This window comes from Larus michahellis, chromosome 1, assembly GCF_964199755.1.
Source record: "Larus michahellis chromosome 1, bLarMic1.1, whole genome shotgun sequence".
In the NCBI taxonomy this organism is placed as follows: Eukaryota; Metazoa; Chordata; class Aves; order Charadriiformes; family Laridae; genus Larus; species Larus michahellis.
In genome coordinates, this window is record NC_133896.1 from 90,589,314 (window position 1) to 90,603,116 (window position 13,803).

General features: G+C 51.2%; 1 protein-coding gene across 2 annotated transcripts; it reads right to left on the reverse strand.

Moving 5' to 3' along the window:
- Positions 1 to 937: 937 nt before the first annotated feature.
- On the reverse strand, positions 938 to 12,760 carry LOC141737819 (trypsin I-P1-like). Of its 2 annotated transcripts, none has more exons than XM_074572795.1 (5): positions 12,743 to 12,760; positions 3,662 to 3,894; positions 2,800 to 3,053; positions 1,899 to 2,035; positions 938 to 1,154 (listed from the first exon to the last, which is right to left on the reverse strand). In XM_074572795.1, the coding sequence occupies exons 1-5, from the start codon at positions 12,758 to 12,760 to the stop codon at positions 1,005 to 1,007; spliced, it is 792 nt and encodes a 263-aa protein (XP_074428896.1). In that variant the 3' UTR covers positions 938 to 1,004. The 2 variants fall into 2 exon arrangements, with proteins under 2 accessions (XP_074428896.1, XP_074428897.1); XM_074572796.1 differs by lacking the exon at positions 12,743 to 12,760 and adding an exon at positions 4,297 to 4,480 and having other exon boundaries at positions 3,662 to 3,830.
- Between the last annotated feature and the right edge of the window lie 1,043 nt (positions 12,761 to 13,803).

The window sequence follows — 13,803 nt, forward strand, 5'->3', positions numbered from 1 at the left end:
CAGATGTGGCCTCACCAGGGCAGAGGAGAGGGGGAGGATGACCTCCCTTGACCTGCTGGCCACACTCTTCTTGATGCACCCCGGGATGCCGTTGGTCTTCTTGGCCACAAGGGCACATTGCTGGCTCATGGTCATCCTGTTGTCCACCAGGACTCCCAGGTCTCTTTCCACTGAGCTGCTCTCCAGCAGGTCAGCCCCCAACCTGTACTGGTGCATGGGGTTATTCCTCCCCAGGTGCAGCACCCTACACTTGCCCTTGTTGAATTTCATAAGGTTTCTCTCCGCCCAACTCTCCAACCTGTCTAGGTCTCTCTGTATTGCAGCACAGCCTTCCGGTGTGTCAGACACCCCTCCCAGTTTTGTATCATCAGCAAACTTGCTGGGGGTGCACTCCATCCCTTCATCCAGGTCGTTGATGAATATATTGAAGAGGACTAGGACTGGACTGGAAGAGGACTGGGGACTGGTCCATGAAGAGAACAAGCCCTCAGCAAGAGGTTGTTTCATTCCCCAAGTGGAGCTTTCGGAGAGGTTCCACTAAGGAACGTTCAGTCATATTGTTGGGGGTGGAGGTGGGAGTGGGGGCGATGGGGAGCGTTTGTGCTGCTGCCTGCTGTTTTCTACAGTAGGAGTCTGCTGCCTGTATGATTCAGCGCACTCTGTCGGCTTTTTTAGGCAGTTTTGTAGCACCTGAGTACATGCTGATAAACAGAAAAGATGGCTGCCTGTAACTGACTGACAGGCTCCTGAAGATGAAGCTGAAAAATGGTGCAAGATCCTGCTAGTTGAGAGGCACTACAAATATTAAATATTTTCCCTGGAGTGATATTCCCTGCCTCTGCCCTCCATACAAATGGCCTATGGAAGTACCCAGAGAAATGTTGCACAAAGAAGGGGTGCCTGAAAGTCTTTATTTTTTGATAATTTTGGTGTGTCCAGTCCCAAAACGGAAGAAAATGATGAGGAGAAGAAACAGGTCACATCACAGCATGAGAGAGAGCGTCTCAGTTGGCAGCTATAGTGTCTTGGATCCAGGAGACGTAGTTGCAAACCTTAGTGTAAACTCCGGGATAGCCTCTCTGCGCACATCCAATACCCCAGGAAACAATGCCCTGGAGCTGCCCATTGCAGACTACTGGACCGCCGGAATCCCCCTGTGCACATAAAGGATACGGATATTCAGCAAATGAGAGGAGCGTGAAGTGATGAGCCAGAGATCCCAGAAATCACTGACAGTCGAGGGAGCTCCGTTGGGCTTTTTCTGCACTGAAGTTCTACAGAGGTCATTTCTGATTACCACTCTACACCTGATGCTCCTGTGCCTTACTTTAGCTCCAAGGGCACCGCAGCTGAGGATGAGTAAGCTGCCTATTTTGGATGGATGCAGTCCTTGGCAGACGCTTAGGATATGGGTGTCTTAAACATTATTCTGCCAAATAACTCCGTGGAGCTCGGCACATGTAAAATGCAGACCAATTGTCAGGTGTGTTCGTTTTCCAGACTACCTGGATCTTGGCATACTGGCTATGTAATTTTTGGTGAGTCCAAACCTAACATTTGTGTCCTAAGCTCTGAAGTCACCGTGATTACTATTGATTCTCTGGTGCAGGACTCCTCCCTTTTCAATAGCCCAAGGTGCAGGAGGTGGCATAGTCTGCTTGTGGAAGTTTAGGGCAGAGGTATTGGCCATCTCAAAAAGGGACAATGACCGACGGAGTGGGAAAAAAGCTAGCCTCACTCAGTAAGCAGCTTTCACCCTAAGTCTCTGCTGTTGTTCAAAAATACGACATTCAGACACGCCAGTGCAGTGAGAGTAGCAGATTCTCTAATGCGACGGCCTCTTCTACTGGCAACAGGCAGGAGAGAAACATATGGGAAAGGAGAGACAGATGTTTTACCTGGCAGGAGTCTTTCCCTCCCTCCAGGAATCCTACACACATCATATTGTTGGTAATTTGCCGAGGGTAGGCATCGCTGCACTCTCTTGCGGAGAGTACGGGAGCCTTCAGGCACTGCAAGGTGTCTGGAAACAAATCTAGAAGAAAATAGAGAGAGGTGGTTGATGACATCTCTGAGTTCATTTTGGAGCCCGGAGGAGATCTTCCTTATCAGAAAAGTAATGACTGAGCATCCTGTTTTAGTGGTCGTCATTTTTCCTCTGAACGGTAATCACAGCATGGATTCCTTTTGTTCAGATGGAACTGCAGCCACGTTAATTTTAATAACCTAGACAGTCATCAACTGGCAAGCGTGGTGCCACGAGCTACTCTTGTAGCCCATATGCTGGAGGAAACCTGCGCCTCAGGAAAACCATCCTCTCCTCTGGTGCAGGTTTTGTTGTCGTCGGTGGATTAGACACCAGTCACCATTCACACCTCTGACCATTGGCGTAAGAGAATGGAGCTCTCCTGTAGTAATTTGAGATCCACAATCACAGATTTTGATCTTGTTCTCAGAGCACTGACAACTCTATTGGCATTAGTTAAATTGCCAGTGCTTGGCACTGCACAGCTGATAGCGCCAGGCCACAAAATTTAGGGCGGAGTGAACATGCTGGTGAAGAGCACATGGATGACTCGAGTGATTCCATGTTCGTACCACAGAACAAGAGGAAGGACCTCATAAAGGATTTCCTTCAAAGCAGTTAAATTATTACCGTCCTATACGGACTCATCAGTGAAAAAGGCCCGTCCCACAGCACTTCTCTGAGCTTTACCCTGCACAGTTTGGAGCTAATTGCGGAGTCTTAGAGCGTCTCCCGGGCCCTTGCGATGCTGTACATTCCCACAGAGTACTCACTGCCATTGCTGAGTGTGTTGCCCCAGCCAGAGATGAGGCACGTGGTGCCTGTGGTCACACAGCTGGTAGGCAGAGGAATTGTTTGGACAGCTCGGTTGAGCTGGGCTGGTACGGAAAGCTTGATGAGCATAATGTCATTGTCCAGTGTTATGGAGCTGAAGCGAGGGTGGCGGATGACTTTAGCTGAATTGATCAACTGCTGTGTCGATTCTGTGAGTTCCAGGTTATGCTTCCCGAGCTGCACTTGGATGCGCCTGGAAAAGAGAAGGAATGGCACGTACTTTATTGCTGCCGCCTGCTTATGAGGAACCTCCCCGTCACCGTATGCGCTCGCTGCAACATCGCTACTGTGGGAGCTGTTTTCATGCAGGTTATCTTTCTTGTCCTGCAACGCGTCCTGGGGATCCACACTGAGATCTTACCCACTCCCAGCACAGCTGGTGAGTTTCTGCAGGTTCCTTTTGTTGAGCTGGGACGAGTCGGATATATAACAGTGCTTTATACAAACATTCTGGAAAAAGGCAAACTGCTGTCACCCTGACCTCATTGCCCTTCCTGTTCTCCGGTGACTAAGTTGTAGCAAGATTCATGCAATTTGTAAGAAGTCACAGCCCGTAACTCATTGCTCGATTATCACATTGCCATTTCAGAAAGTGCTCTGCATTCCCAGAAGCATTTGCAGAAGGGGAAAAGCCCTCATGATGCCTCAGCCCAGCTTCCTGACCGAGCCACCCATTCCTTGGTTGTCCCCTGTCAGAACAAAGTCCCTTCCAGATTTGGATCTCACAGCTCAGACTTCCTGCTAGAAGCGAACTGGAAGAAAGAAGTAGCTTTAGGGAAGAATATAGTTTTTTGTACTCACGACTTGTAGCAGTGGGCAGCCGACACAACCCACTGGCTGCTGATGAGGGAACCTCCACAGAAGTGATACCCAGAATTCAGGGACACCTGGTAGGGGACAGAGTTCTCTGCACAGGTGTAGCCTCCCACGATCTTGTCATCATCATCGTCAGCGTTGACGGGGAAGGCAACTGGGAGATAAGAAGTGGCATATGTCAACATCTGCCATAAGGAGTCTTGTCCCCCTGCGACTGACTGAAGCGTCTCACTTGCAGGCTGTACTTCTCTAAAAACTCACAGCATCAGCGGGCAAGCACGCGGCCATTGTCCAAAACTTTACAGCAGCTTTAGGACTTCCTGGCCAGCGGTGTTACCTTCATACTTGGTACTCCTTAAGGGAGAGACAGGCTTTTTTTGAAGCTGATGCACACATTTCAGTAGTGCTGGGACGAGAACCCCTATGAAGGCTTTCGTTCCCCATTTTGTGACACAAGCAATTGTGAACGGACACAGTCAAAAGAAGTTGCAGTGCTGTGCCGTAAAGTTTGTGCAAGTTGAAACTGGACTTCCCTTTCCCCCAATAGACTGCCCTGTAAATTTGCTCAGAAAATGGGCTTCCTTACAACTCACAAAAGCAGAAGTACAAAACATACTCACCAGCCACCCCAACAAAGGTGAGAAACAGTATGAATTTCATGATCTCGACACAGCCTCACGCCCCGACTGGTGGACTGCAAGTGTGAGCTGCTAGAAATACATTTTTTGAGATGGCCTTATCTCTAGTCCAAGGTTTTCTCCGGACAAAAAGTACACAGTGGAAAATTTGAAGATCCAAATGTGGTCATTAACAGGCACAGGCAGAAAGTAAAAATAACATATCAGTTAATAATAAACCTTTCCTAAGATAGAGAGCTATTTCAAATTATTTCAGAGGGCAGCCTTCAACTTAAAAATACCTTTGGGCTTTGGAAGGTGTGTAGTTGTTTGTCTGTCTATCTCATTCCTATACGCAGCACCTGTTGAGGGCAACCCTCCAACCCCTTTGAGATTCCTCTGTACTGATGGTGTCATTATTAAAAATGTGTATTTTTACTGGAAGCTGAATATTGTAGGTAATGGACAGCAATACTATGCATTTATATTTAAACAAAGCAAAACACAGCAAAGGAAAGCTGTCCTGGTTCCGGCGGGGATAGGGTTAATTTTCCCTGGTATCCCATGCCATGTGAGCCATGCCCACCCTGAGCTGCCGGGGGAGGGTGCAGGAAGTTGACGCTTGCAGCGGGCGGGGGCGTTCCGGGTCCGGTCGGTGAGCGGCGGTTCCGTAACCGTGTTTGTGTATTCCTCTGTCCCTGTTATTGCTGTTGTTTGCTTGTTCCCTTTGCTGTTCTGTTAAACTGCCTTGGTCTCAACCCAAGAGTCCTGCCTTTTTTTCTTCCGATTCTTCCTGTATTGGGAAGGCGCGAGCGAGCGGCACCTGGTTCTTTGTCGCTGTCTGAGGCCAAACCACGACAAAAGCAAAACAAAACACCCCCAAACCTCTCAGTGTTCATTTGTTAATTGTATTTCAGCAAATTCCTTTTCTTGAGTCATGTGTGCATGTGTGTTTTTATCATATCGAACACAGCATTTCCCCAAATAAAATGATTCAAAAGTAGTTTCAATGAGGATAAAACTATTCCGTGCCCACCCCCCACCCCCCCACCTTCTAAGTTAAATAGCTCAAATGTGGGAATTCTCACCACATCTCTTTGAAAGCATTTCTCTCACCTAATCCTTATGATAATATTGGCCTAAGTACCAAAACACGTATTTTTTTATTTAGCTTTGGAATGTTCTACAGATACTAATTTTTGCCATGGAAGAATTTCAGTATAACATTGATGCCTATGGATGTAGAATCATAGAATCATTTAGATTGGAAAAGAGCCTTGGGATCATCGAGTCCAACCATCAGCTCCACTCTACAAAGTTCTATCCCTTAACACCATATCCCTTAACACCACATCTAAACGAGTCTTAAACACATTCAGGGATGGTGACTCCACCACCTCCCTGGGCAGCCTATTTCAGTGTCTGACCACTCTTTCTATGAAGAATTTTTTTCCTAATGTCCAGCCTAAACCTACCGTGCTGCAGCTTGGACCCGTTCCCTCTTGCTCTATCACTAATTACCTGTGAGAAGAGACCAGCACCAACCTCTCTACAATGTCCTTTCAAGTAGTTGTAGAGAGTGAAGAGGTCTCCCCTCAGTCTCCTCTTCCTCAAACTAAACAGTCCCAGCTCCTTCAGTCGCTCCTCATAAGATTTATTCTGCAGGCCCTTCACCAGCTTCGTTGCCCTGCTCTGCACTCGCTCCAGCACCTCGATATCTCTCTCATATTGAGGTGCCCAGAACTGGACACAATACTCAAGGTGTGGCCTCACCAGTGCTGAGTACAGGGGGACAATCACCTCCCTCCTTCTGCTGGTCACACTATTTCTAATACAAGCCAGGATGCCATTGGCCCTCTTGGCCACCTGGGCACACTGCTGGCTCATGTTCCGCCGCTTGTCAATTAGAACCCCCAGGTCCTTTTCTGCCAGGCAGCTCTCCAGCCACACTTCCCCAAGGCTGTAGCGATGCATGGGGTTGTTGTGGCCCAAGTGCAGGATCCAGCACTTGGCCTTGTTGAAGCTCATACTGTTAGCATTGGCCCATCAGTCCAATCTATCCAAGTCTCTCTGTAGAGCCTCCCTATCCTCATGTAGATCAACACTCCCGCTTAGCTTCGTGTCATCTGCAAACTTGCTGATGATACACTCTATGTCCTTATCAAGGTCATCAATAAAGATGTTAAACAGAAATGCTCCCAACACTGAGCCCTGAGGGACACCACTTGTGACCGGCTGCCAGCTGGATTTAAGTCCATTGCCCACCACTCTTTGGGACCACCCATCCAGCCAGTGCTTGATCCATCAGATCATACGCTCATCCAGGCCATGAGCCGCCAGTTTTTCCATGAGAATTCTATGGGGGACAGTGTCAAATGCTTTTTGAAAGTCTAGGTAGACAATGTCCACAGCCTTTCCCTCATCCAATAATCGGGTCATCTTGTCATAGAAGGAAATCAGGTTCGTCAGGCAGGATCTGCCTTTCATAAACCCATGCTGACTAGGCCTGATCCCCTGCTTGTCCATTATATGACTTGTAATGGCGCTCAAGATGATCTGCTCCATGACCTTCCCTGCTACCGAGGTCAGACTGACAGGCCTATAGTTTCCCGGATCCTCCTTTCTGCCTTTTTTGTACATGTGCGCTGCATTTGCTACCCTCCAGTCCACTGGGACCTCCCCAGTTAGCTCTGACTTCAGGTAGATAATGGAAAGTGGCTTGGCGAGCACGTCTGCCAACTCTTTCAGCACTCTTGGATGTAACCCATCCAGTCCCATAGACTTGTGCGCATCCAAGCGACGTAGCAGGTCACCGATCACTTCCTCTTTAATTGTGATGGCCTCGTTCAGCTTCCCCTCCCTGTCTCCTAGCTCACGAGGCTGGGTGCCCAGGGAACAGCTAGTTCCACTGCTAAAGACTGAGGCAAAGTAGGCATTGAGCACCTCAGCCTTTTCCTCATCCTTTGTGACTATGTTTCCCTCTGCATCCAATACGGGAGGGAGATTTTCCCTAATCCTCCTTTTGTTGTTAATGAATTTATAGAAACATTTTTTGTTACCCTTAACGGCTGTAGCTAGGTTGAGCTCTAGCTGCGCTTTGGCTCTCCTAATTTTCTCCCTGCATAGCTTTGCTATATCCTTATAGTCTTCATGAGAGACCTGCCCCCTCTTCCAGAGGTCATAGACTCTCCTTTTGTTCTTGAGGTCCAGCCAAAGGTCCCTATTTAGCCAGGCCGGTCTCCTTGCCCACCTACTTGTTTTTGGGCACACGGGGACAGCCTCCTCCTGTGCCTTTAAGACTTCTCTCTTGAAGTATGTCCAGCCTTCCTGGGCTCCTATATCCTTCAGGGCAGCCTCCCAAGGGATTTTGTCCAGCAGTCTTCTGAACAGGTCAAAATTTGCCCTCTGGAAGTCTAAGGTGGCAGTTTTACTAACCCCTCTCCTTGTTTCCCGAAGAATCAGAAATTCGATCATCTCACAATCACTGTGCCCTAGACGGCCACCAACCGTTACTTCCCCCACAAGTTCTTCCCTGTTCACAAGAAGCAGGTCCAGGAGGGCACCTTCCCTCGTTGGCTCACTTACCAGCTGTGTGAGGAAGTTATCTTCCACACATTCCAGGAACCTCCTGGATTGTTCCCTCTCTGCTGTGTTGTATTCCCAGCATATATCCGGGAGGTTAAAGTCCACCACAAGAACAACGGCAAGTGACCGCGAGATTTCCCCCAGCTGCTTATAGAAAGCTTCATCTGCCTCACTGCTTTGGTTGGGAGGTCTATAGCAGACTCCCACAGCGATATCAGCTTTATCGGCCCTTAACCTAATCCAAACACTCTCCACCCCATCATCAGTATACTTGATTTCTGAGCTCTCACAGCATTCTCTAATATCCAGGGCCACTCCTCCGCCTCTCCTTTCCTGTCTGTCCCTCCTGAAGAGCTTGTAGCCATCGATTGTGGCACTCCAGTCGTGTGAGGCATCCCACCACGTTTCTGTGATAGCCACTATGTCATAGTTTCCCTGGTGCATCATGGCTTCAAGCTCTCCCTGTTTGTTGCGCATACTGCTTGCATTGGTATAGATGCACTTCAGATGTGCCAATGACTCCAGCCCCTTTTTGTGAGTGTGGGCCCCATTTCCCACCAGACCCCTCTCAGGTGCTTCCATGATGTCTAAACATCTGTCCCTTCTCTCAAATGAAATGGCAGAGTGAGAGTCCTCGCTAGTCAACCATCCTTCAAGCCCTGGCATGCCTCCCTTGGGTTTATTCCTGACAGGCCCAGTTATCTCCCCTTCCCCCCTCATATCTAGTTTAAAGCCCTGTCAATAAGCCTTGCTAACTCCTGCCCCAAAATTCTTTTCCCCTTCTGGGACAGGTGCATCCCACCTGCCAGCAGCAGGTCAGGTGACTCATATAGCAGCCTGTGGTCAAAAAACCCAAAGGCCTGCTGATAACACCAGTCCCGGAGCCACGAGTTGACCTTTTGCCTCTTCCTGTTAATTTCCTCATTCATGATTGCCACTGAAGGGATAGAGGAGAATACAACTTGTGTTCCTGATCCCTTAAGCCACCGCCCCAAGGCTCAAAAATCTCTTTACATCGATTTTGGGCTCCTCCTACCCACTTCATCACTATCCACCTGAAATACTAAGAGGGGGTAGTAGTCAGAGGAGTTTACTAGGGCTGGAAGTTTGTCCAACACATCCCTGACCCGTGCCCCAGGGAGGCAGCAGACTTCCCTGTGAAGTGGGTCAGGACGGCATATTGGCCCCTCCGCCCCCCTCAGTAGAGAGTCGCCCACAACAACGACCCATCTGCTTTTCCTTTTGGAGCCAGTGGTGATGCTGGGTCCATGGCGACTTGGTCTTTCTGACATTTGTGGCCTGGGTGTATCATCCTCCTCTCCAACAGCCAGTTCCTCCTGCAGGACTCCATACCTGTTCTGCAAGGGCAACTGGGAAGGTGGGAGGGGCCGGGAGGGGATTCTCCTGCTTCCCTGAGCAGGGACCTGTTTCCATTCCCCCTCTTCTCTGCGATCCCCTCCTACTGCCTGGTGACGAGAGGGGAGCGAGTCCTCTGACTTGTGTGGGGCCTCACCCTGTTCCCTTTCTCTCAGGGAGCGGGTCCACCAGTCACTCTCCCTCTCACATTCCCTGATACTCCTCAACCTCTCCACTTCCTCCTTCAGCTCAGCCACCAGAACGAGCAGATCATCTACCTGTTCACATCTGACGCAGGTGTTGTCTCCGCTGCCCTCCATCGCGAGTGCCAGGCTCCATCACTCTCTGCAGCCAGAGGCCTGGACGCCCATATGTTTGCGCGGGGCCTCTGTCTGGGTGCTCACAGTTTTCTGTGAACTGCCCACCAGCTGACAGCCCTCAGCACAGGCCGAGGGCTTTTGCCGGCTTCCAAAAGGCCCACAAAGAGCTTTTAGTCGGCCCTTTTCGCTGCAGATCCCTTCCCCAGCGCAGTCTTACCTGCCCTGCAGCTGGCCCCTGCAGCAGTTTGCCGGGTGTGGTGGCGCACGCCTGTCGTCCCAGTACGTGGGAGTCTCCCGCTTCGCAACCACAGTTTTCCTTATGCCTTTCCTGAACTGTCTTCTTCAGAGAAACACTGAGCTGGGTGACATCCCACTAGCCTCCTTCTTCCCAGCCTGATGAGGCAGGAGTACCACCAGGGATCCTAGCCCATTGCCATTTCTTCTCTTTGCCTGTCACCAGGTAGAGCTCCAGGCACAGGCTCCGACAGTTCCTATGAGGAGGGAAAGGTGCTGCCAGCAGCGCTGGGCATGGTGGAGACCTCTGTCATTTGTTGCCTGGGTTCCTTTCACTCTTGCCACTCTGCCAGCTGCGCATCCCTGCGCCGAGTTTGCCCCATTCAGGAGAGGCCATGTGGCTGTCCCCCTGGGCAGAGACACCCGAGGGCGCTGTGGGGAGGACGGCAGTGGCTGGAGTCCCCTGAGCCTGTGAGCAGAGCAGTAGAGCGGTGTCACTGGTGGAGCAGGAGTGAATGAAATCGCACTGTACAGCTGCAGCACCAGGCTGAGACAACCAAGGGTTCCCAGCTGCGTCCCAGAATCATCAGAGAAATCACCTCTGGAGGAAGCTGGGCTACTGCCTGTCAGCAAGGAAAGTGGAGAGAGAAGCCACCCTAGCCCCAGTCCTCAGCGCCTCTTCTCCCTCATGCCTCCCCCTTTGGGCCACACTCTTCAAAGGCATTTACCTTCCTCTCCTACTCCTCTCCCCAGCTCTGATGGGCCAGGGCTGGAGGGAGCCCTGCAGACCCCCACCCCCACCCCCACACAGAGTGACCCCTCATATACCTATAAAAAAAGAATGAGCCATGGCGTGGGGAGAGAGGGAAAATGCCTGGGGAAATGCAAGGGACCTCTGTGTGTGTCCTGCATAGCTCATGTCTCCAGCTCTCGAGGACTTCAGAAGCAGAAGGGGAACTCTCAGCATTTCTCTGCCTTGCACGCACTCAGACTCCCATGCAACCTCAGCACGGTCCTCTCCATGCAACCCCCATTCTCCCCTCACCACACGCACACCCACCGCCCCCCATCTCTGCAGGGTTTATAGTTTCCTGTGACTGTGTGTGTCCTTCCCCACTGTTCCCAGCCAGCCAATCCTTTCTCGCCTTTCATGTCCTGCCCAACCCCAATATGTCTAATATGTCTCACCCTCCTCACCCAGGGCTTCCTCTTCCCATGTCTCTGGGCAGCGACAAAAGGCAGGTCCCTGAAAGGACAGGGGCTTTTCCCGCATGGCTCCCTGCTGGTTCTTTGTGGCCATGCTGGCCCCTATGGGTAAGTGATCTCAACTCACCCCTGAGCACCTACAGCGATTCCACTGCTGCTGTCCCAGCTGCATCCCCGCTTGCTGGCAGAGCTCCATTCCCCAAAGCTCCCAGTGCTGAGGATGGGCACTGAATGCCGTGGGCAGGAATCCCTGAATCTCCTGCAAGGGCTGTCTATATTTTCTTCTGTGCTCAGCCCCCACATGGTTCATGTTTTGGACACAAACTGCCCAGGAATGTTTCTTGCCTCTTGGAGAGAGACTGGAAACTCCCCTGCTGATGGGAAGAGCTGTCCCATCCCTTCCACTGCTCCTTAATCTGTCCTGTTCCTTCCCACCCTCTTCTGTACCAACGCGTAGTGCCCAGTTAATGTTTTTCCATGTTTTCCTCTTCCTCAGTGTTCCTCCTTTTCTCTTCCAGCACTGGCTCTGGAACAGTCCCCAGACACAGTGATACGAGAAGGCCAGTCCGTGAGTCTGAGCTGTTCCAAGAAGAACCCCTCCAACATCAAAATATACTGGTATAAGCTTCCTTTGGGGAAGGACTCCAGGCTGATCCTGGTGGTTTCTGCATTAGTTGGTGGTAAAGCAGATGTGGAGGAGGATCTCCGCAGCCGTTTGAAGAGCAGTGGGATACAAGGAGACGCGATGACCATCTCGATCGAGCATGCCTTTCTGAATGACTCTGGCACGTATTACTGTGCTGAGGATGAAACACAGTGGGTAGGCTGCTGAGGGAGCTGAGCGCAAACCTGCTCCTGCACAAAGGGGACCTGCTTTCCTCCTCGTCAGAGCTGCACAAGGCGGGATGAACCCTTTCCACTCATGACCTCCTCTGCTTCCTAGCCTGCCCTTCATCCTCTTCTCAGATTCTGTGAGATTATTCGTCCTGCTTTCTCTCCATGCCACCCCACTCCTCCTTGCCTCTCTCTCCGTTTAGCTCTCATTTCCATTATAGCCACTTCCCTCAACACTTCTTCCCCTCTCTGCCTCCCTTTCTCTCCCCACCTTCTTCTTTCTGTCTCTCTTCAGTCTGCACTCAGCAGACCTCCTCTCATTTAACTCCAGGCAACCCTGGAGTTCATCATTCTCACCGTCACACAGAAAGGATGTTTGCATGAGAGGTTCTTCTACCTAAGGTGCACCTTTAGATAAAGACAAGGCCGGGCACGTGGCGTAAGAGCCGGTACCGAGCGGGAGCCGCCCACGTCCTGCTCCGTTACAACGACCTGCCTGAGGTTATCCTGTGGCCAGGGGGAATGTGCAGCACAGCACAGGCCTGAAGGCCATGTTGCAGGTGCAGCACAGCACAGGCGGGCGCGTGCTCGGGTTCACTGTTTTGTGCATCACTGACTCCTCCATCTACAGTGGTCTCTGGGTGAGGATCACTGCCTTCCACCCCGGGATCCTCACACAGTTTACCTTTCCCAAGGATATATCTAAATTCCAGATTACGTTAGCAAGCTGTGCAGCTAACAGAAGGTTTCCTGATGGGTTAGAGTGGTATCTCTGTCTTAACACACACCGGTGCGCAGCACAGGCCATCATGGGGCTCTCCAGCAGGTTCCCACAGTGCAGCTTCCCATGCTGACAGACGGGCTTCTCCAGCCCTAAGCACAAGGCCCAGGAGAGCAGGCGTGCCCCGTTTGACATCTCTAACTCCTCGCATCCCATGTGCCCTGCAGGGCTCCCAATGCCCTGCCCTGCCGCCTGCGCACCCCAGGGAACACCATGGGAAATGGAGACCCTTCCCATGGACACATCAAGCCCAGCCTCCTCTCAGCTGGAGTGCTGGGGGTATTGTGGGGTATTGTGGGGTTTCTTCCTCTTGCCTGCACAGTTTAGCCCACCCTCTTGGTTCTTTTCTCCCTTTTCTTTTGAGGAAGCTGGGGTCATTCCTGAATCTGCTACAGGCATTTTTGTGGCAATGAATGCATTGGGATACACTCGGACCTGGAACAGAGGGTGTGGGAGCTGCTGGCATTGCTGCACCCTTCTGCATGGACACAGGGGTACATCTTCTCTGCAAAGCCCATGACAGCCTTGAGCAGCCAGATCCCTTGCTCTCTTGTATGGGCTGTCCTTGCACTGCCGTGCATTGCTGGGCCCACAGCATGGCAGAGACGTGCAGAAGCTCTGTCAGGCCTCTGACACACAGAGAGGGTGTCAGTGTGGACACAAAGCAAGTCAGATCTTGCCAGCAGTGATTCCCCACAGCCTTGGGTTGGTGAACCGGCTGTGCCCCATGTAGAGAAGAAGACAGGATTTTCTCCAGCTCTGCCCATCCTCGTCCTGCTGCTCCTTTGCAGAATGCTCCAGAAAAGAGAGTGTCATCTCTTCTCTGGCATGGAGAAGGTAAGTCTGTACCAGCCTATCCCACGGTGAATAGCCTTCTCCTCACAAACTGCTCTGTGGTGCGGTCTCCCAAGAGGCAGTCCCAGTGCAGAGCCAAAGGCAGCCTTTTCTCTCCTTGAGATGTCCCTTTGGAGGAAGAGAGGAACAGTTACAGAACTCCTCTCTGGCATACTACAGTAGACAGCAGGGTGAGAGGTCAGCAGCCTTTCCCATACCTGGGCAACATGACGAGCAGCACTGGGATAAGCAGAGAAGATTCCACGATCCCAGCTCGAGTCCTGAACTTTGGGCTTAGCCCTGCCCTGAGATGCGGGGAGAGTGAGGTCCTCAAGGAGACCTCCCTCTCCACCTACCTGG

Excerpts from the sequence above, each read along its gene's own strand:
- LOC141737819 (XM_074572795.1), bottom strand. Across the intron at positions 3,054-3,661 it reads GCTGCCCACTGCTACAAGTC|GCGCATCCAAGTGCAGCTCG; the intron begins GTGAGTACAAAA and ends TCTCTTTTCCAG. Across the intron at positions 1,155-1,898 it reads GAGGGAAAGACTCCTGCCAG|GGGGATTCCGGCGGTCCAGT; the intron begins GTAAAACATCTG and ends TTATGTGCACAG.